At 40.9% G+C, this 20,511-nt stretch overlaps 1 protein-coding gene across 28 annotated transcripts in view; it reads left to right on the forward strand.

Annotated features, from left to right (window-relative positions):
- The window catches only part of CAST (calpastatin), a 113,620-nt gene that overhangs the window by 59,366 nt on the left and 33,743 nt on the right, over positions 1-20,511 (forward strand). For 11 of the 28 annotated variants that reach the window (XM_045571780.1, XM_045571787.1, XM_045571782.1 and 8 more), the window contains 13 exons: positions 1,251-1,310; positions 4,345-4,410; positions 4,809-4,859; positions 7,148-7,204; positions 7,735-7,848; positions 8,986-9,063; positions 12,650-12,718; positions 15,130-15,231; positions 16,646-16,726; positions 17,543-17,581; positions 18,069-18,161; positions 18,289-18,378; positions 19,744-19,845. In XM_045571780.1, coding sequence (XP_045427736.1) covers positions 1,251-1,310; positions 4,345-4,410; positions 4,809-4,859; positions 7,148-7,204; positions 7,735-7,848; positions 8,986-9,063; positions 12,650-12,718; positions 15,130-15,231; positions 16,646-16,726; positions 17,543-17,581; positions 18,069-18,161; positions 18,289-18,378; positions 19,744-19,845 — 1,002 coding nt within the window. The remainder of the gene's footprint in view (positions 1-1,250; positions 1,311-4,344; positions 4,411-4,808; positions 4,860-7,147; positions 7,205-7,734; positions 7,849-8,985; positions 9,064-12,649; positions 12,719-15,129; positions 15,232-16,645; positions 16,727-17,542; positions 17,582-18,068; positions 18,162-18,288; positions 18,379-19,743; positions 19,846-20,511) is intronic. The other 17 variants (XM_045571784.1, XM_036410600.2, XM_045571793.1 and 14 more) reach the window with 6 other exon arrangements.

The following is a 20,511-nucleotide window of genomic DNA, read 5'->3' on the forward strand; positions in this document are numbered from 1 at the left end:
TATCTGTAAATTGTAATTTTACATAAGTATATAAATTTCAAAATTTATAAACCTATAATCAAGATGCTCTGCATTAAGTCAGGTCTGAAGGGAAGGTGATGTTTTTATATTGTTCATGGGCATGGGCTGTAGTGGGCTTATACAGGCACCGAGAGAGACGTTATGTGGAGGTGGGTGAGGCAGGGGCCTCGCAGGGATAGGCTCGGGTCGGGTCTCAGCCTCTGAAGTGGCTCAGGGCCCGGCATTCAGAGACATGGTCTGGGGACTGTTGGCAGGGCAGCAGCTGTTCACTGACAGCCAGTTACTTAAGGAGGCAGCGGGTGCCAGATGGAATGCCTGGGCTCTAACACCTGACGACTCAAATGTTAAGGAGTTTTAATGAGCCTGGGTTGGAACTCCCAAAGATAGTAATTGTCCTTTTAATATTAACCAGTGTATTGCAAGCTAAGTACTAGAGCAGTATTCAACCCCATGCAAGTATCACATGCATGTTCTACTGTTTGGGTGATAAGATATCAGGGGCTGATCTCCCCTCCCATTGGCATCCCTAGGTACCATTCATCCCTTTTTGCCTTCCAGCTGGGAGCCAAGATGAGACAGATAATAGAGCAATATTTCCTCCACAACCTTGTCTGCACCTTCTCTTCCTTACATGACAGTGGAAGGACAATTCTAATCTCCCTGAGTCTGTTTCCTAGAGCTATGTCCTGTTCCTTCTACTTTGTATAATATATTATTATATAAATAATGCATGGGCAATTTAATGAGCACCTACAATGTGCTAAACACTTTATACACATGATCTCAAAAACAAACAAACAAACAAACAAAACAAAAAAACCTTGCAAATAGAAATTATAGACCCTAAACTGAGACGCAAAGTCACAGAGCTAGTAATGGGCAGAGCTAGCATTTAAACAACATTGTTTCAAGTTTCAAAGTCCATGCTTTTTCTAAAAAGAACACACACAATTACAATATTTTCTGTGCTCTTATGTACTAGTCAGTAGTAAATTTATAAGGTAGTTATCTATTGAAGAAAAATTGAAGAAGGGGGAAAATGGAGATAAAAAAATTTAAGTAACTTGCCTAAAATTATTTGGTAAGTGGCACATTCAAACTTAGAACCATTTTGTGTGAATGGCACTCTAGACGAGGTAAGAAGAGGTAAGAGCAAGTAGGCTGTGGATCTGAAGGATGAAGTAGGCTGTGGGTTCACTAGAATCAGACTTTGTTCCTTTCCTTCCTAGGTGTCTACTTCCTCTGCATCAGCAGGCAAGTCTTCCATCATGAACACCACCGAAAACAAGGTATGCAGATTCTTCTAGGGTCAGGTTGGGTGGGTGCCTTTAAGATGATTAATGTAAAGCAAAACAAATGTGGATTGATAGTTGGCAAATGAGTTGTGTTTTCTAGGGAGCTTATGTTATAGAAGTAAACGTTTTCTTCCTAATTATGGGGTTTGTTGGTTACTCAAATTTCAATATTCACCTCAAACCTCATCTATACCAGTGGTTCTCAACCTTTCTAATGCCACGACCCTTTAATCCAGTTCCTCATGTTGTGGTGACCTCCAATCATAAAATTATTTTCGTTGCTACTTCATAACTGTAATTTTGCTACTGTTATGAATCATAATGTAAATATCTGTACTTTCCAATGATCTTAGGCTCTACAGCAGTGGTTCTCAACTGCTAGCAGGGTTGCCTAAGACCATCGGAATGGAGTGGGGAGATGATAGTAGATGAGCTAAAAGAGGGAAGGACGGAAATAAGATGCACCCGGTGAAATATCACCAGTGGCTGACTCGGGACCACCATGGCCTTAATTCTGTGTCCTTGGTAGATTTCAGTTACTGTTCTCTGGTGTGCTTCTGATGTTGGCTCATAAACATTTTTACTAACCTCCTCTGAGAAGTTTTTGTGAACTTGATGAGCGTATTCCTCTAAATATTTTGAGTTAGTTCCTAGAGAAAAGATTTTAATTCAAGTTAATACCTAAACCAAATTCTTGCCATGTTCTACACCTTTCAAATGAAAGTTAGTCTGGCTCTGAAGGGGGGTGATAAGTCTAGACTTAAGTTCTCTCTTGCCCCTGGCACCCAAGAATTGGTAGTGTCTGAGGTGGAATTAGATTATTTATAATAAAATCATCAGGGTGGGATACTTAAGAGGATATGTAATGTGGACACTGGAGCCAGATAGCCTTTCTTAGAATCCTACTTCCACACCAGCTGGGATGTTGGAGATATCATTTTTGCTTTGGCTTCCTTATGTGAACAGTTTGGAGGAGAATGAAAATACCACCTATCTCACAAGACTGTGAAAGGAAATGAACATATAAAACTACTAGAGGCCCGGTGCATGAATTCGTGCATGGGTGGGGGCCCTTGGCCTGGTCAGTGATTGGGGCTGATCAAGGCTGTCTCACCCAGTCCTGATTGGGGCCAATTGGGGTCATCTGGTCAGGGAGAGGGACCACAGGAGGTTGGCCTGCTGTGGGAGTGCACTGACTACCAGGGGGCAGCTCCTACATTGAGCATCTGCCCTCTGGTGGTTAGTACATGTCATAGCAACCAATAAATTGGTTATAACAGTCGCTTAGGCTTTTATACATATAGATTGGACAGTGCCCATTCTAGGAACCTCAGGTTAGAACATCTTTACATCTCCTAGTGCCCAGTAGGAGCTGGCAGGTACTCCAGAGATAATATGCTGATTGAGAACACCAGGGTTGTGCCTCAGTTTCTCATCCATGAAATAGGGATGATGATGATGACAATGATGACAATGATGATAACAATACCTATCTCAAAGGACCATTATTGGGACTGAGTTGGCCCATGTAAAGTTTAAGACATTCCCTGGTACAAAGAGGTGATTAATAAGCATTAGTTATTATTGTCACAATTATTTTGCTCAGCACCACAACCATGTAAAATAAATTTAGGTAGTGTATTAAGTGATTACTAATTAAAATGCACATCCTATATAATAAAAACCCAAAATCGACCGAACAGTGGAATGACCGGTTGCTATGATGTGCACTGACCACCAGGGTGCAGGCACTCAATGTAAGAATTGCCTTCAGCCTGTAGGCCCCAGGCCAGCCAAGGTGGGTGCCAGCAGGAGCCCCTAATTGCCCCTCCAGTAGCCCCAGATCAGCTCTGGTCAACAGCCAGGCCTAGGGACCCTACCCATGCACAAATTTTGTGCACAGAGCCTCTAGTTTTATTATAAGCTGCTTGCATCTGTGAGTGTACATTCTTAATTGTATTGTAGAGTTCTTCCATGCAAATCTTAATTGCCAAATTAGAAGCCATGAATAGATTCAAACCATTATAAAACCAGCTGGCTTATTTTCTTTGTTAATCACTTAAAAAGTTACATTTGCATAAACTCAGAAAAGCATAGTAGTACACATAGAAACTCATTAGCAAAGATCCAGTTTGAAAGGGTCCAAAATGTAAATGTTCTTTAAAATATTTCTTTGATCATAAACTGTGTTTCCATAAGTGTGTCAGCAGAACAAGGGTCTATCATGTGAGGGACATATGGACCTTCATTACAGAGGCACAAGACATTATAAATTAAGAAGGTATTTGGTGTTACCCTTTTCAGATACTGGAATAAAAATAAAACTTTGTGCTAATATTGCCAAACAGATAAAAGAGACAGAAATGACAGGAAGCATCAGGTCTAATTATTAATCTCTAACTTTGAAAAGTTCCTAAAATGTTTTATCTCTGTTCCTGTATGTGCTTAAGGAATTGCTTCTTTCAACACAGGTTACCTTTGGTTGGGTACAACTCTGTACGATACTCCACTAAAGATCCTAAATCACAGCCTGCTCTTCACGATTATTCCTAGAACTTTAGATTAGATCTCTAGATTTTTATTGTGCAATACCAATCCATGCACTATTTGCAAAATTGTTGTAAGATTATGTTGCCAAAATTTCAGAAAACTTCTGACAACATCTGTAACTACTCCTTTGATAATAACCGAACATTAGAAATATAGGTGGAAAAAATATTGTGTAAGCAGCCTTTGCACAGGAAAGGAGGGGGAAGGAAAGAGATTCAAAATTAATTTTATTGATTGAAAACTTACAGATTTCCTCTCAACCAAAAAGAAAAAAAAAGTAATTTTAAACTGAAATCTTTGCTTGAGACTTTAGAAATTAAGAGCCTGCACTTCTTGGAGTTGTATCCATCTGCATAGAGTAAATGCAATGAATGAGTAGAATGGATTTTGATATGAACATTTTAGCCCTATTTGTACATGCTTCTTATTTACTGTCAGACAAATAAAAACTACACTTGGGGCTGTGCTCTTACATTAGGCCATTCCAGTCAGCAAACAGATGGAAGGAACACCTCCTCCTCACAGGAAAAGACACAAAAAACAGGTGATGTGGCTCATTGTCCTCGCTCACTTCAGCTGCTTGGCACGTGCTTATTGCAGTTCACAGTCGCCTGTAACCCATCACAGACTTTCTGGCTTAATCACCCATTGCCCACATTCTGGCACTAAAAATAAATTCACTGCTCTCTGTACTCTTGGTTCTGTCACCATCTCATTGTTTCACACTGTCAGATGAAACCTACAATGACTATTTTCCTCATACAGAGATTGATCTGCTACAATTTCAAGCAAAGTGTAATAATCTTAACTCATAACATTTACATTTATAAATACATCAAAGTCATCTCTTTAGCATCCTTAGTTGAAGAAAATCTGTGATAAATTTTGTAAATAATGTCTATTTTTCCTTCCTCCCCTCTTTCTTTCTTTTACTGAATTTAGGCTGTAAAATCAGAACCTGAAAAGAAGTCACAATCAACTGAGGTAAGTGTTGTAAGTTAGCAATGAGTTATTTGGATTCTTTGCAATAATAATGAATAACGAAGTTCCTTATTTGCTGTACTGAATGTCAGCTAATTTAATTAATTAGAACATGGTTTTATAGAGTATATGTAAAATATAACATTAAGTTTATACATTATGAAAATTAATGTATACTAATCTATACTAATAAAATAGTAATATGCTAATTAGACCAGACATCTTCTGGATATCCTTCTGAACAAAGCCACAGTGGAGGCCGAGGCAGAGGCAGTTAGGGGAGATCAGGCCAGCAGGTGAGGGCAATTAGGGGTGATCAGGCCGGCAAGTGAGCAGTTAGGGGGCACAGATGGTTAGGGGCAATCAGGTTGGCAGGGGAGGGCAGTTAGAGTAAATCATTTTGGCAGGGTAGTAGTTAGGGGGGTGATCAGGCCTGCAAGGGAACAGTTAGGGGACGATTAGGGGGCAGAGATGGTTAAGGGCAATCAGGTTGGCAGGGGAGGGCAGTTAGAGTAAATCATTTGGCAGGGGAGCAGTTAGGAGGCAATCAGTCTGGCAGGCAGAGGTGGTTAGGGGCAATCGGCAGGCAAGTGGTTAGGTGCCAGTGGATTGCAAGAGGGATGGTCACCTGCCGGTTTAGCCTAAACTGGCCGTCAGACATCCCCTAAGGGGTTCTGATTGGAGATGGTTCAGGCTTGGTTGAGGTAAACCGCCACCCACACCCCCCAATGCACAAATTTCATGTACCGGGCCTCTGGTCTATATAATAAAAGCATAATATGCTAATTAGACCGGGGGTCCTTCTGGATGATCTTTCAGATGAAGCCAGGGTTGCAAGGGAAGCCAGGGTTCGGGTGCCAGAGGGAACCCTTTGCTGGCAGTTGGGGGGATGAAAACCTACTCTTGCATGAATTTTGTGCATCGGGCCTCTAGTTTATAAATAAAAATAATATGCTTCAGAAGGAATTTTGTTCAAATCTATATATTCTTTTATATTGTTTAAAAATAAGCAACAGGAGCAAAGGACAGAGTTCGAAGGTAATGTGTGTCCAGTTACTTTAGCGATGAGCTCTCCAGAATAACTGTGACTGTTGGACCTAGCACCTAGATAGCTAAATCTGAGAGTCTGGCTTCCTCCTGACAGTCTTGTCTTGGTTGGTAGAACTAGTTACTTAGGAGACAGCTCTGACTTCCCCTGGGGAGCAGCTTCCCTGGCTTTCTTGACTCTAGGCTGTCCAGACTGAAGGCCAATCTGTGTCCACATGGAGAGTGATCCCGGGGTGTCTGCAGCCACGGCAAATGTTCTCATCAATCGGGGCTGCTCTTTCTTTCTTTCAAGCACACTTAAGCAAACGCTCAGATAAAACCACAAGGTTTCCTGTGGGAAAGCATAGAGGTGGCTCTGGCTAGCATTCTGTAAGTGCAGGCAAGGGTGAGGTCATCAGGGTGAAAATGGAGGTTTGTCTGATTTGGTGTGAGGCATCTTGGCTTCCCCCAAGGATGGTAATTCCATAGTCCGCTCTAGAGGAAGAAGTCAGCAGCCAGATGGGGGTTGTCTTCTATTTTATATTTAAATGCTTTTGGTTATCTACCCAATATCAAGAGAATTGTAACATAAGAGAGACTATGTAAATCATTCAGTGTAAGAAAATGCAGGTTTTAAAAAATCTCATTTGAAAGGAGATTTAAAAAAAAAATTAATTTCTAGCCCAGTCGGCATGGCTCAGTGGTTGAGCATCGACCTATGAACCAGGAGGTCATAGTTCGATTTCTAGTCAGGGCACATGCCCAGGTTGTAGGCTCAATCCCCGATGTGGGGCATGCAGGAGGCAGCCAATCAATGATTCTCTCTCATCATTAATGTTTCTCTCTCTCTTTTCCTCTCCCTTCCTCTCTGAAATCAATAAAAAATATATATTAAAAAATTAATCTCTAGAGTAGAATCCCCTCTTTTTCACCAAACTCAGAAGTCACAATGACCACTTGTCTCTGTGGATAAACATGCAGTTACCGAAAGAGCTGCATGAATTATGAAAAACGGCCCATAATTTAGATATACACAGCTCTTTGAAAAGTTGTTGTAGGTGAAAAACTAATTTTTTCATCATTATTCTGAATTATCATTATCAGACTGTGGGTAGGATTGCTGTTGACCAGACAGCACATGTCTGCTTCTCTCATTGGGTCATTCTCAAAAGAGGCAGAACGTACTAACTGGGAATTTTGTTCTTGAGCCTGTTTGGAATTATGAAAACAGTGAACTCCAATGTAATTGATGTTTTATCTTTTGAAATTGACAGCCGCCTCTGCTTATGGATGAGAAAAAAATAGAAAAAAAGCCAAAGGAACAACACGAGGTAAATGATCAGCATTAGTGCTTGATATCATTAAGGGGGGAAGCCTTTTGTGTGTGTGTGAGGGATGAAATACTAAATTCTCATCCGTCAAGACTTACGTCCCCCGAAGGATCATTCTGTAAATTGTATGATCGTTCAACCACTATGCTGTATAGCTGAAACCAATATAAAATAATATTGAATGCCAACTGTAATTGAAAAGCTTTTAAAATGTAAATTGCTATAGAAACAAATCTTGTGAAGTTGGCTGGTATTTGCTTTTAGCTAAAATAGCACCACCATGCGGCAATAAAAGGATTTGCAATTTACTCATGATTCTTGCTGAATTTGGGGGTGGAGGATTTGCATTATTTCAAATTTTGTAACTAAGGTGAAATTTCATTACATTGATATCACACTTATTTAAACTTGCACAGTTCAAAAACTACATAAAACACAACTGTTTTGAACACTTCCTACTCTATTGAGAAAAGTACCTGTATTTGCCATTTTGTTAACAATGTGGTGTGTGCGTGTGTGTGTGTTTTCAGCCAGAAAGCCTATCCAAAGGCACGTCGCATTCAGCAAGCAAGCATGGTCATAAAGAAAAGGCAGTTTCCAGGTCAAGTGAGCAGCCAACGTCAGAGAAACCAACAAAACCAAAGGTAAATAAATCAAATTAATAGCGAGGATATCACTAAGGTCACCTAGAGAGTGAGATACAGGTCCTCTCTCTTCATGGACATGTGGAAGTGAATCTGTTGAGCTATGCCAAATATATCTTCGATTACAATGATTTGGTGTGATCATGTTGATGGTTTTGCAAATTACCTTGTGGAAACATGGGCCTATGAAAGGCCTGAGAAGAGCACCAGACGGGTCCAGAGGATGTCCCACCGAGTCCTCTCCTATGGCCCAACAGGGTCCAGTCACGATGGCAGGGCAGCAGGCTCTGATGCCTCACACAGGAAGCTGCCTGGACCTTATGGGCTGGGGGAACCCAGATGCCCTGCATGATCACAGGTTGAGAACCACTACTATAAAGCCTAAGACCATCAGAAAACACAGATATTTACATTACAATTCATTAACAGTAGCAAAATTATATTAATAGTTATGAAGTAGCAACGAAAATAATTTTATGGTTGGGGGTCACCACAACAGAACTGTATTAAAGGGTTGCAGCATTAAAAAGATTGAGAACCACTGTTCTAGAACCACTAGAAATATCAACTATTAGAAGAATAAACAAATATGAGAGGAACTTTCCCACTGATAGCTCTTGCAAGACAAGAACTAGTCCTGCTTAACAGTGTACTTCCAATTAGAGATTGTAATCTCTGGCCCACCTGTTAAAGGCAGCTCATGTGTGTTTTGTTCAAATGTATTTCGTTTGGCTTACAATATTATTTACATTAGCTACCAACATTTAAAATCAGAATACTTAACATAAGATCAAAATGTCTAGCTTCTCTAGAAAAATCAGGACACTTGGCCACAGTGGGCTCACATGGCAAGAACTGACTAGAGCTTGACACCTGGTATATGTGCTCTAACTTACCACAGTCCCTCCCTGGCCCACTTCACTGTTTGTGTTACCTGCTCAGACTCTGAAAGCTCTGAGTCCAGCCTCACGTGGTTGGTGCTCAGTGTAGCATCGTGTTCAGTGGAAGCTAGTGACCTTTCCTATACAAGATGTCCACAAGGGCACACTAGCTCAGCGGTGACATTTGAAATGCATAGTCTCAAAAACAGTCACTCAAAGAGACTGAATTCTGTTCATCTTTCATCCTCCTCCTCAGACTAAATCTCAGGACACAGGTGCAGAGAGTGCGGCTGCTGCTGGTGTGGTTGTGGCCTCTGGCAAGTCAGGCGACAAGGTGAGCACACACAAGCAGGGGGGTGTGCGTGGGCCCGATGCTTATCAGTCTCTCGTGGTAAACGTGTGCTAAGGGGAGTCCCATTCTACCTGGGCTTTACCTCCGGCTCTCATTAACCATTTAGGGTTCTGGTGCTGCCACACTCAACACTGAACATTGTTCACATACAAAAATTTGTGAAGAGGATCATGTAGCTAAAGGATATAGAGGGAGCAGAATACTGAAATTGATTTTAAAATCCTTATATTCAATAAATATTTATTGGTCACCTGCCATGTATAAGGCCTGGTATCAGGATTGAGGAAATAGACATGCAGGTTGACTCAGAGCCTGCCTTCAAGATGTACAGGTTTGAAATAAAGCAAGTAAAATGGCCGTGAGCATTTGAATAGCATTACTCTCAATTGTCAACTAGTTTGCTCTCTAGTCAACCAGGAATAGTCACTACATCTACATCAATTGATATGGGAGGCTTTCAAAGGGGAGAGCATTACCCCCCTCAGGAGAGAGTATATATACCCTTCTGACCAGAGATAGGGCAAATTTTCCTTTTGTCCTTGATGAGCCAAATAAGATTCTAGCCTGGAAATGTAAGATGAGAAGTAGTCTGTGTTTCTATTCATGCAATACAGAGTGTTACCCATGTGAGGCCAGCTCCTTAGAAATGCTAGTACTTACTTCTCTGGAAACACAAGTAAGTAATCGAAGCAATAATGAGAAGATGAAAATAGAAAGGAGGAGTATGTATTTTCCTATTTTCCTGCTTCTCACAATGGAAAAGATATTCTCCTGAAGGCTCAATGGTAAGGAAAGTCGTAGGATAAATTATGGCACATCTGCCCGAAATATCTAATTTTTTCTCAGATTTGGGGAGAAAATGCACATTGTTTTTGTTCAAATTAATGCAAATGTTTTAGAGTGTAAGATAAAAACTTTTAAATGAAAATACCCAACTTTAGTTTAAAAATATTTTCTTGCAGTAGACCACTTGAGACCTCTACCCCCAACCCACCCAAAGGGTACACGTTGCTCTCTCATGTCGATGAAATGGTTTGAAAAAAGGGTAGATTTAAGACAGAGGATTAGATCTGATAGAATAGATTTTTAAATTAAACAAAATTTTACATTTTACTTTAAATATAAATTAGAGTTTCAGTAAAATCTGAAAAATAAAAATTAAGAAAGGCTTACATGGAATTTGAGCATTTGGAATGTTTGCACTGATTTGAGCTGGAAATTGTGGCAAATCACTTCACTTTTCTGTGCCTCTGATTTGTCTCCCATAACATGGGGTTGATCAGATCTACATGTTTAAAAATTATTTGTTTTAGTGCATACCAGGCTGAAGGCACTATGTCTGACACCCAAGGTGCAGGCTGGCCCTCTAGGGGTGGGAAGAAGACACTCTGCCTCAGCTGCAAATCAAGGAAGGTTAAGACAGGGAGCAAGCTGTTTGGTGAGGACTGAAAGGACCTGATTGCGGGAATCCACAGGGATCTTGAATGGATCCAGTCTGAGGGAGGCATGGGAACATAGTCTGGATTGCAGACTTGCAAAGGCATCAACATGGAAAAGGATAAGATGTGTTCTGGGAGCAGCATGCATTCCACCGTTGGGTGAAGTGCAGGGGAGCGGTGGGACTGTAAGACCAGAAGGAAAGGTTGAGGCGTTGCTATGGAGACTGCTAAGGTGAGTTAGTGATTCAACAGGCAGAGGCTAAACAGTGTGAAAGAGAATAGAGAACAGTTGCCGCGGTGCCATTAAAAGCTGCAAAAGGGTTAGGAAAGTGACCACAGGGGGATTACAGATAGGAAGATGGGAGGTTGGCCAGGGGCTGTTCCAGTAGTCCTGGTGAATTCTAATTTAGTGTAAATTCAAGCTGAGATAGAATAAACTGGTGGGGAGAAAAGGAGGAGGCTTTGCAGAGGTAAATCCTTCAGGTTCTGGGAGATGATTGGGCAAAGGTAAAGGCAAGCTCAGGCTAACCTAGGGCTTGAGTCTGAAGGAGCTAGGTCAGTCACCCTAAGGGGAGGGCTCCTGCCAGTGCAGGGAGATTGGGTGCCTCCTGACACTCGGAGCCGGCCCCTGGTTGCCACTGGGAGGCAGACACAGTTCCCCAGAGGAATTGGTTGAAGAGAAAACATGATGTCTGATTTCAGAAAAGCTGAATGTGTTTGAGGTATCCCAGGAAAGATGTGTAATAAGGCAATTAGAATACTGTTTTGGAGTAGCAAAGAAGGGGGAGAGAGAGAATTGGGGATGGCCCACCCAGTATTTTAAAAATCTTCTCCCAAGGATATGTTTATTGACTTGAGAGAGAGAGAGAGGAAGGGAGAGAGAAAGCCAAACAATGTGAGCACTGTGACCTCCCATCTATGCCCAGATGGGGATCAAACCACATCTTTTTGGTATACAGGAGGGCGCTCCAACCCACTGAGCCACCAGTCCAGGTCAGTCCTCCAACTCCCCAGTGTTTTTAATGTGACAATCACACAGTCATTTATTTAATTACGCACTTACAAAGGGCTCAGTATGTGCAGACTCGGGCTTTCACACTTTCATAGATTCATTTACCTAATCCTCACAATCCCTGAGGTAGGTGCAGACACTCTCTGTCTGAGATAGAATAAACAGGAGGACACTGAGGTGTAGCCAGTGCTTGTTGGGGTGCAGACCCAGGCAGGCGGAGTCTGTGCTCTCCGCCTCCGGACTCTGCTGCCCAGAATTCAGGGGCCGGCAAATGGGACATAGTTTCCCATTGTCTTCTCCTGGCCAAGTCATCCTTTTGTTGGTGCCAGGCCCTGAAGGCATTTGGCCCCTGGCCCTAGAGAATGAATGCTCTTGGACTAATCCGCCAGCACAGCACAGAAAAGTGTAGGCTGGGTGCAGCTGGGGGTAAAGCAGAAGAGATGCCAGAGGCGGCAGAGAACGGGGGCACAAACGCCCGAGATAAACCAGGATGGTGCTCGGTCATGGCTGCCGTGGGAGGTGAGAGTCATAGAGGGGTCCCTGGCAGGGGCTGGGGAAACGCATGAAATTACAGATTGGAAAGTTATTAGTGATTATTGATAGAGCAGCGGAAGCACTGGTTGGAAGGAAATTCGTTTTAGGGAAACATTTAGGGAAGAGTAGGTGATGAGATACCAAACCAAGGGGTGTGGAGGTCTTGTGTGGGTAGCAGAGACTGAAACAGCAACAGCTAGAGGAAATGGACACTTACAGGAAGAATTTATGGGACCCACAGAGACTGAGCCCCAGGAGAGGCAACCAAGATTGGTGAAGAAAGAGATGGGCAGTTCTGGATTCAGATCTTGGTTCTGTCTTTTTACTGTGTGACCTGGGAAAAGTTACTTAACTTCTCTGAGCCTTGATTTCCAAACCACTAATTTATATTATGGTTTATTAATATGATTTATGCTGTCCTGAAAAAGGGTATAACACATACACCGTAGTGTCTAGCACTGAGCAGATTCTGTATACTGTATGATCAGTGCTATTGTATTAAATTCATTTTAATATATGTAATATTACTAAATTTTATAAATGTGTGTGAAAACGTTTTTATTTCTTTCTAAACCTCCACCAGAAAAAAGAAAATAAATCATTAATGTCGGCTGTACCAGTTGAGTCCAAACCGGGTAAACCATCTGGAAAGGTATGAAGAAAGCAGTGCATTTCTGCCTAAGATATTTATTTGCAGCCTCTCTATCATGATCTCATTTCTTGAGGGCAGACATTATGAGGTGGGGGTAACTGAAAGGACCTTTTTGATGAACTGTTTCAAGATAATATAACTGGGCTAAAAGTGTGGTTTTCCCACATATGTTTGTAACATTTTATAGTAGAACCTTCTGTTCTGAAAACTCCAGTTACTTCCCATAAAGTTTTCATTCCACTTTCTCTCCTGCAAATATGTCTGCTTTAGCCAGAGTTATCACTAAAGAATGTCCGGTACTTCTTCAGTCTGAAATTCCCAGTTTAATTAGTCTAAAGCTAGCAGGCCCCAAATTTTAATACATTATGAGGGGAGTTTCTAAAATTGTAGTGTTAATATAGTAGTTATTTTTACTAACTAATTTGAGTTAAACAGTGAAAGGTCTTTCCTGATATTGTTGTTTTCCCTTTAAATTCAGGTTATCCTTCACAATGAGTCATTCTTAACCTTAAAACTAGAATGGAGTCATTTTTTTCATGATCTATAATATAAAAGCCTAAGCCACTGGCTGACCAGCTGGTAGCTATGACGTGCACTGACCACCAGGGAGCAGATGCTCAATGCAGGAGCTGCCGAGCAATACAACTTCACAGAGTGCCCTTGCACTCCGGGATCCCTTGGGGGATGTCAGGCTGCCTGTTTCGGCCCAATCCCCACCTGTGCATGCACCGGGCCTCTAGTACTGATATAAGCCCATATTGGTAGAGTAAACTGTCACTTCTTGAAAGTTTAACATCCCTTTCAGGTAATTTCTGTTTGTGAACATCTTTGCACAAGTACGTAAACAAACAAACAAACAAACACACACACAACTCCACAGATGGATGAAAGAACACAGGGCAATACATTTTGGCATAGATTTTATTTGGAGAAGGTGCTATGGAGAGAGATTTTGTTGAGGTTGTTTGTATACATAACTACAGAAATCTATTGATCAGCAATAAATACCAAGAATTTCTCCTACTGCATATAGCAACATGGTCATGATTCTTTGTACTTTGCTTTGTCCTTCTCTCTTTCTCTTTCTCTCTCTCTCTCTCTCTCTCTCTCTCTTTCTCTCTCTCTCTCTCTCTCTCTCTCTTTTTTTAGCAGTGAGTTCATTGGTCCGGAAGCTTTAATGAACAATACATTTGTTCATGTAGTTAATACCTTTAAACTTAAAAAAATTGCAATTCTTACCTGAATATGGCTTTTTATCTCCAAACTTTGAGACTAAATAATAAGGTTTAACTGAGATCAGATTTTTTTCAGGTAATTATAGACAGCATTTTCTGCTTGTTAGTGGATTTCAATAATAACAGGAAAGGTGGAAAATAGGAAGTTTCAGTTCAAATTATGTGCACATTCACAGCATGAGATAGTAAAGATGCTCACGTCTTTTTTCAATTTAACTTGAATAAATCATACATGTAGCATAGTTATTTTCTAAAAGGAAACTCCCCAACTCATTAGAATTTCTTATTTTACATAGCACTGAAAGTACTTTAAGAATAATTGGGTGTAGGATTTACCAACCAAATACACACCTTTTCATTTTAAAGAGGTGTGTAAATATAAGGTAATTTAAAAAAAACAAAAAACTAATTTCAGAGAAAAAAGGGAAGAGGGATAGAAACATCAGTTATGAGAGAGAATCATTAATCGGCTGCCTCCTACACGCCCCCACACCTGGAATTGAGCCCACAACCCAGGCATGTGTCCTGACTTTGGAATCAAACCTTACTTCCTGGTTCCTAGTTTGATGCTCAGCCACTGAGCCATGCCCGCTGGGCAAAATAAATTTTTTTAAAGTTATTTTTACTAAATAATAAAGCTTTTTCCTTTAAGCTTTACATTTTTAGCCTTTAAACTAAATTTTTCTATAGATTACTTATAAGTCATTATATAGTCTCAAATAGGCCGTTATCTTGTCATATTTTTAGAGTGTTTCTGCCTTTTTTCTCTGAAGACTTCTTTCTCTTCAATACATGTAAATATTTTTTGCTTCCATTTTAATTCTTTTTTTTTTTTAATTGTTGACCCTATTACAGATGTCTTCTATTCTCCTCCCCTCACCTTTGGTCACTTCCACTCACCCCACCCTCTCCCCCAGCCTTCACCACACTGTTGTCTGTATCCATGCGCTATACATATATGTTCTTTAGCTAATCACTTCACTCTTTTATATCCAACATCCCCCTTCTTCCCTTCCCCCTGAATTCCTGAGGCCAGATTTTAGCTATTTTGATATTTGAAGAACTTTTGGTGTTTGGTATTTTTCTACACAGATTAGTGTTTTGTGGTTTTAAAAAATCAAAAGTGAAGTATGTGTAACAAATAACGTTTAAATATCTGCTCTCTCTTCTTTCCAGTCAGACATGGATGCTGCCCTGGATGACTTAGTAGGCACTTTAGGAGAACCTGAAGAAACTGGACAAGAAGATAACACGCCATATACTGGACCTGAAGTTTCGGTAAGTGACCTTAATATCTGTAAAGATTCACCCTTAATGGGTAAGAGAGCAACATGAGGTCATGATACACAAAAGCCCACTCAGTGTTCTGTTACTTGGAGAGAGACAGGACCGTGTCAGTATCAGTAACAGCAACTGAATTAGTGTTGGGATGGAATTGCTGCTGACGCAGGAAACATTTATTAATTGTCTGTGCTGAGATTATCGCTGGCATAGAGTCCATTGGGCCACAAATACTTTTCTGTCCTGGAGACTGAAGTTCTGTGGACTTGGATTTATTTTGATTTCTAGATATTTACCATCCTCAGTTCATCCCTATCCCTGATTTCTTAAAAGCAAGAAAATTATATGATGTTTTATTTAAAGGAAAAGACACACCGTAGACTGGAAGGGAATATTTGCAACAGACACCACAAAGGATTTATACCAGAACTCAGGAAGAATTTTAAAAAGTGAGAAAAAGATAATCCAATAGGAAATTAGGAGAAAACATGCTGGGCTAATAAACAATGCGAGTTTCCCTAGTAATTAGGAAAGTGATACTACAACATGGAGAGCTGTCACTTCACACGTATTAGATCTCCATGGATGCTGAAGATGTGCAAACCCTGCAGCCAGCAATTCCGTGTCTAGACAGATTCCCCAGAGGGAGCCTTCGACGCCTGTGCAAGGAATTATAAGAACAGCTGCAAAATTCGGGAATGGTTCTGTTCAACAGGAGACAATATAATAAAATGGGATACTTTTGTAGTGATTAAAATGAAATATTCATTTATCTACATGGATACATTATAAACACATGATTTTGAATATGATATCAATTGTATAGCATTTGAAAATACGCAAAGTAATGCTGCTAATTGTTTGTGGATACCTATATATAGAATAACCGTTTTAAAATATGCTCCACTTTCAGTGGGTGGATATGACACACTTAAGTTCACCTTAGTAACTATCTCTGGTTAACAAGGAAGGGGAATGGCATTGGAAAGGGCCAAACAGGAGGCATCATTCTCTCTACTTGTTTTGTTGGAACTACATAAGAAGTGACTAGATCTGATAGAGTTGGGTGTTGGGTTATATAGAAATTTATTCTTTTTAACTGTATTTTTGTATGAATTGGAAACATCAGACAATTAAAAACATTTCAAATCCAATGTATTTTAATAGATGAATCAAATTTAACATAGTGATTTGAATATTTTCTAGCATTTCATATGGGTTAAGCTACTTAAATAAGGGAAAGTATGTAAACAAATTTCAGAGTTGTGTAAAGTATTGGCTTCTTAATTTATATTTTATTTCAATAGTTTTATAAATTGAGAATGGAATAGTACTTTGGTTTCAGAATATGCATATAACATTCTCAGATACTTAATTATATAATGTGCTTAAATTTGTGATTTTATTACAGGATCCCATGAAGTCTCTCTACATAGAGGAATTGGGTAAAAGAGAAGGCTCAATTCCTCCAGAATACAGGGAACTTTTGAATGTAAGTCAAATAACCATTTACTTTTACTTTACTTTTTTTTTTTTTAATATATCCTTTATCACATCAATATAGTTATGATTTTTTAAATTTAGAAAATAAAATGGGTAAATGAAAAGTTCATGACTATGACATTCACTCTATTAGTTTGCCATGGCTACCATAAAAAGAATCACAGCCTGGATGGCTTAAATAACAGAAATACATTGTCTTCCCATTCTGGAAGCTGGAAGACTGGAATCAAGGTGTGGGCAGAGTTAGTTCCTTCTAAAAGTCTGGTGGAGACCTCTCTCCTTGGCTTGTAGAGAGCTGTCTTCTCCCTGTATCCCTTCACGGGGTCTTCCCTCTGTATCCCCGGTACATATTTCCCCATTTTATAAGAACGCCGGGTATATTGGATTAGCCCCATCCTAATGTCTTCATGTAACCTCAGTTATCTCTCTTTTTTAAAATGTATACTTTCATTGATTTCAGAGAGGAAGGGAGAGGAAGAGAGAGAGAAAAAAATAATATCAATGATAAGAGAGAATCCCTGATCAGTTGCCTGCCGCACGCCCACCACTGGGGATCGAGCCCGCAACCTGGGCCTGACCACCCGGTTCATGGGTTGACAATCAACCACCCTGGCCAGTCTGTTAACCTCTTTAAAGGCTCTGTTTCCAAACACAGTCATAGTCTGAGATACTTAGGATTAGGGCTTCAATAATGTGCTTTTGGGAAGGACATAATTCAACCCATAACAGTCACTGAGGAACACATTTTGCTGATTATAAGGATTACTTTTGCCTTCTCAACGTTATCAATGTGTGTTTGTTTCAGAAAAAAGAAGGCATCACAAAGCCTCCTCCAGACTCTTCGGTGAGTTTACATGAATGTCTTCTGAGATCCAAGTGCACATTTTTGTATCTTTGGTTACTGGCTAGGGCTATCAGTACTGTATTATGGCTAACATAACCTCTAAATCAGATGCAATTTTCATCTGTTCAGAGAAAGGGAGTGTATGTGGGGGTTGTGTCAGTGCTCATTGGTTTCATATGGATTTTTGTTTGTTTTTATTTTTTGAGAAGAAGAGAAATGGAACCCAGAAAGTTTTAGGATAAGATAAGTGTTAATAAAAATAGAATGGGAATATCTTAACATATAATACATTCAAAAGAGGAAACAGAAGAGTAATAGTGCAAAACCCATTTCCTACCAAACATAGTCTTTCATCTGCGATATTTTACTAACACATCTCATTTGGTGGTAAAGGAATTGCCGGAGTACTGTCTTCCTTTGCTGGTGTATAATCTGATCTTTCGCCTGAATGACTCCCCGTGATACCATCCTGGTGTCGTTTGTCTAGAAACCCCTGGGGCCCGATGACGCCATCGATGCCTTGTCCTCGGACTTCACCTGCAGTTCTCGCACCGCTGGTGGGAAGAAAGCGGAGAAAGAGGTACTGTGTTTAATGCTAGAGGGGAACTTGTTAGAAACCCTCCCGAACTTTAGAACAACTACTTTCTAGTTTTGGTTATTACATTTTTCTCCTCTGCACGTTTAATCTTTTGTATTTTGTTTTTCAGAAATCTACGGGAGAAGTTTTAAAAGCTCAGTCAGCCGGAGTAATCAAAAGTGCTGCTCCACCCCAGGAGAAAAAAAGAAAGGTGGAGAAGGTATAAACAATTACTTTTTGGAAAATAACCATGTTTCGAGGGGCAGCAGCTGCCTTCCTGAGGCTGATGTAGCTGATGCCAGACAGTCCCAAAAGTGCATTCTGCATCCTGGGGCAGACGGGGGAGGGTGAGGAAGGGTGTCTTTCTCCCTGCAGGCCGGTGGAGCAATCAGATCAATCGGGATGATACTCATCACCTCCAGGCAGGTCTTCCTTGTTTCTGCAGAAGTTCGTGGGAGATTTCAGCACAATCTTCTTGGTTGTGAATTAAGACCATCTTACTATTCCAGTGCACAGAGGGCAGGGTACCAGAGAAATGATACTCTTGGAACATAAAATAATCAACTTGGTTTCCTCTAGGAGTTGGAGCACCAGTAGAGGGGTCTTGTTGTAGCCGCTTCTGTCCACCTCTCGTTACCACAGTCAACGCGGGCTAAATCTCACAAGCCCTAAGATGTGGTCCTCAGCTCTGGGCTGCAGGAGAAAGCCTGGCCCGTGTGCAGACAGGCCAGATAATGCGAGGAGCAGTTGCTGTTGAGCGCTCTGCCTCTCCCCTCCTGAGGGGACGGTTTATTTTTATCTGGCTGGTGGAGGAGCAGTCAGAGCACCACACCCCCAGAGTGGGTGTTCCCTCAGGGAGCAGCCTTTGTGCCTCAGAGGAGAAGGCAGTGGGAGCCACCCCAGGTGCCCCTGCTTTCTGGGCTTAGCTGCTGTGCTCAGGGACAGGGTCGTCTGATGTCATTTTTAGAAAAAGAAAAGCAGGATAGTGAAAGTTCGCTTCTTGCAGCTTTTATTTTGGCATGGGTGTTTTATAATGGCATAGTTATGATTAGAGGGATACTTCTAGCTTGCTAAGTAAGAGGTGCAGTGTGCCCCTGGGGCACCGTTACTGTAGGAAGAGTCTTGGCCCCCATTGTCACTCCCTGGTAAGTTCTTTATCCTTTCTTTCTTTCTTTCTTTTGCTAGGTTTCAGATAAACTTGCCTTCCTAATATCCTTCCCCAACCCACAATTCATCTCTTAGATTTAAAATGTGTATCTTACAAAGAAGTGGATGGGTTGTTCAGGCTGAGGAGATCCTCTCTTTTTTATTTTTATTTTTTTTAATTTTAATTCCTTTATTGATTAATGTGTTACATATGTGTCCTTATTCCCCCATTAGCCCTCTATCCCCCCCACTCATGCCCTCACCCCCTGTTGTCGTGTCCATTGGTTATGCTTATATGCATGCATACAAGTCCTTTGGTAGATCTCTCCCCCTGACCCCCACCCTCACCTTCCTTCCCGCTGAGGTTTAGTGGTCTGATCAATGTTTCTCTGTCTCTGGATCTCTTTTTTTAATGGACAGACCCTTTCCTTTGTCACAGGACGTGATGAGTGACCAGGCACTGGAGGCACTTTCGGATTCTCTGGGCCGCCGGAAGTCAGAACCCGAGCCCGACCTCAGCTCCATTAAGGAAGTCGACGAGGTACTGACCTTCGAGTTCATGTACAGAGCATGTTAGTCTGCAGGTTACAAAACTGAATGTGCTATGTGTGTCTCGAATGATTTTGTTTTATTGGAAAGCTAAAATGGACTACTCTTCACCCTGCCTTCCTTTCAGCATCTCTGGTTAATTTAGAGACTTCTGGCAGGGGAGTGAGCAGCCAAGAAGTATATTTGAGTGTTTGTCTTGAAAACCGTCTAGAATTTTAATATTTAAAATGAACACTAATCTCCTCTGCCAATGCCTGAATGATACCTGACTAAACAAGATAAAATGGAAGCAGTGGGCTGTTGAGAAAATAAGTTTGTCTACTCTTATGGAAGTTGGAAATTTGTATTTTCAGAAGGGTGTGGGGTGGCTCTTTATAAGGAGAGAAGCAGGTGACTGTAAGTGGGTAGGGAGTTCACACACACACACACACACACACCCCGTGGGGAAAGATGTTGAAATTTGTCTCAAATTAGAATAAAATCCAGCAACAGTGACTCTGTAACTGAAGCTACCGTGTACTTTGAGTGTGATGCTGGGCAGTTTTTATCCCTCCTCACTTAACGAGATCTTAACAAAGCCAAAGCAAGCTTGACCTGAGTGGAGTTTTAATATTAAATTACAATTTTTAAAGAATTTTCAACTGAGTCCTGTGGAGGA

The sequence above is a fragment of the Pipistrellus kuhlii genome, unplaced genomic scaffold, assembly GCF_014108245.1.
Source record: "Pipistrellus kuhlii isolate mPipKuh1 unplaced genomic scaffold, mPipKuh1.p scaffold_m20_p_4, whole genome shotgun sequence".
In the NCBI taxonomy this organism is placed as follows: domain Eukaryota; kingdom Metazoa; phylum Chordata; class Mammalia; order Chiroptera; family Vespertilionidae; genus Pipistrellus; species Pipistrellus kuhlii.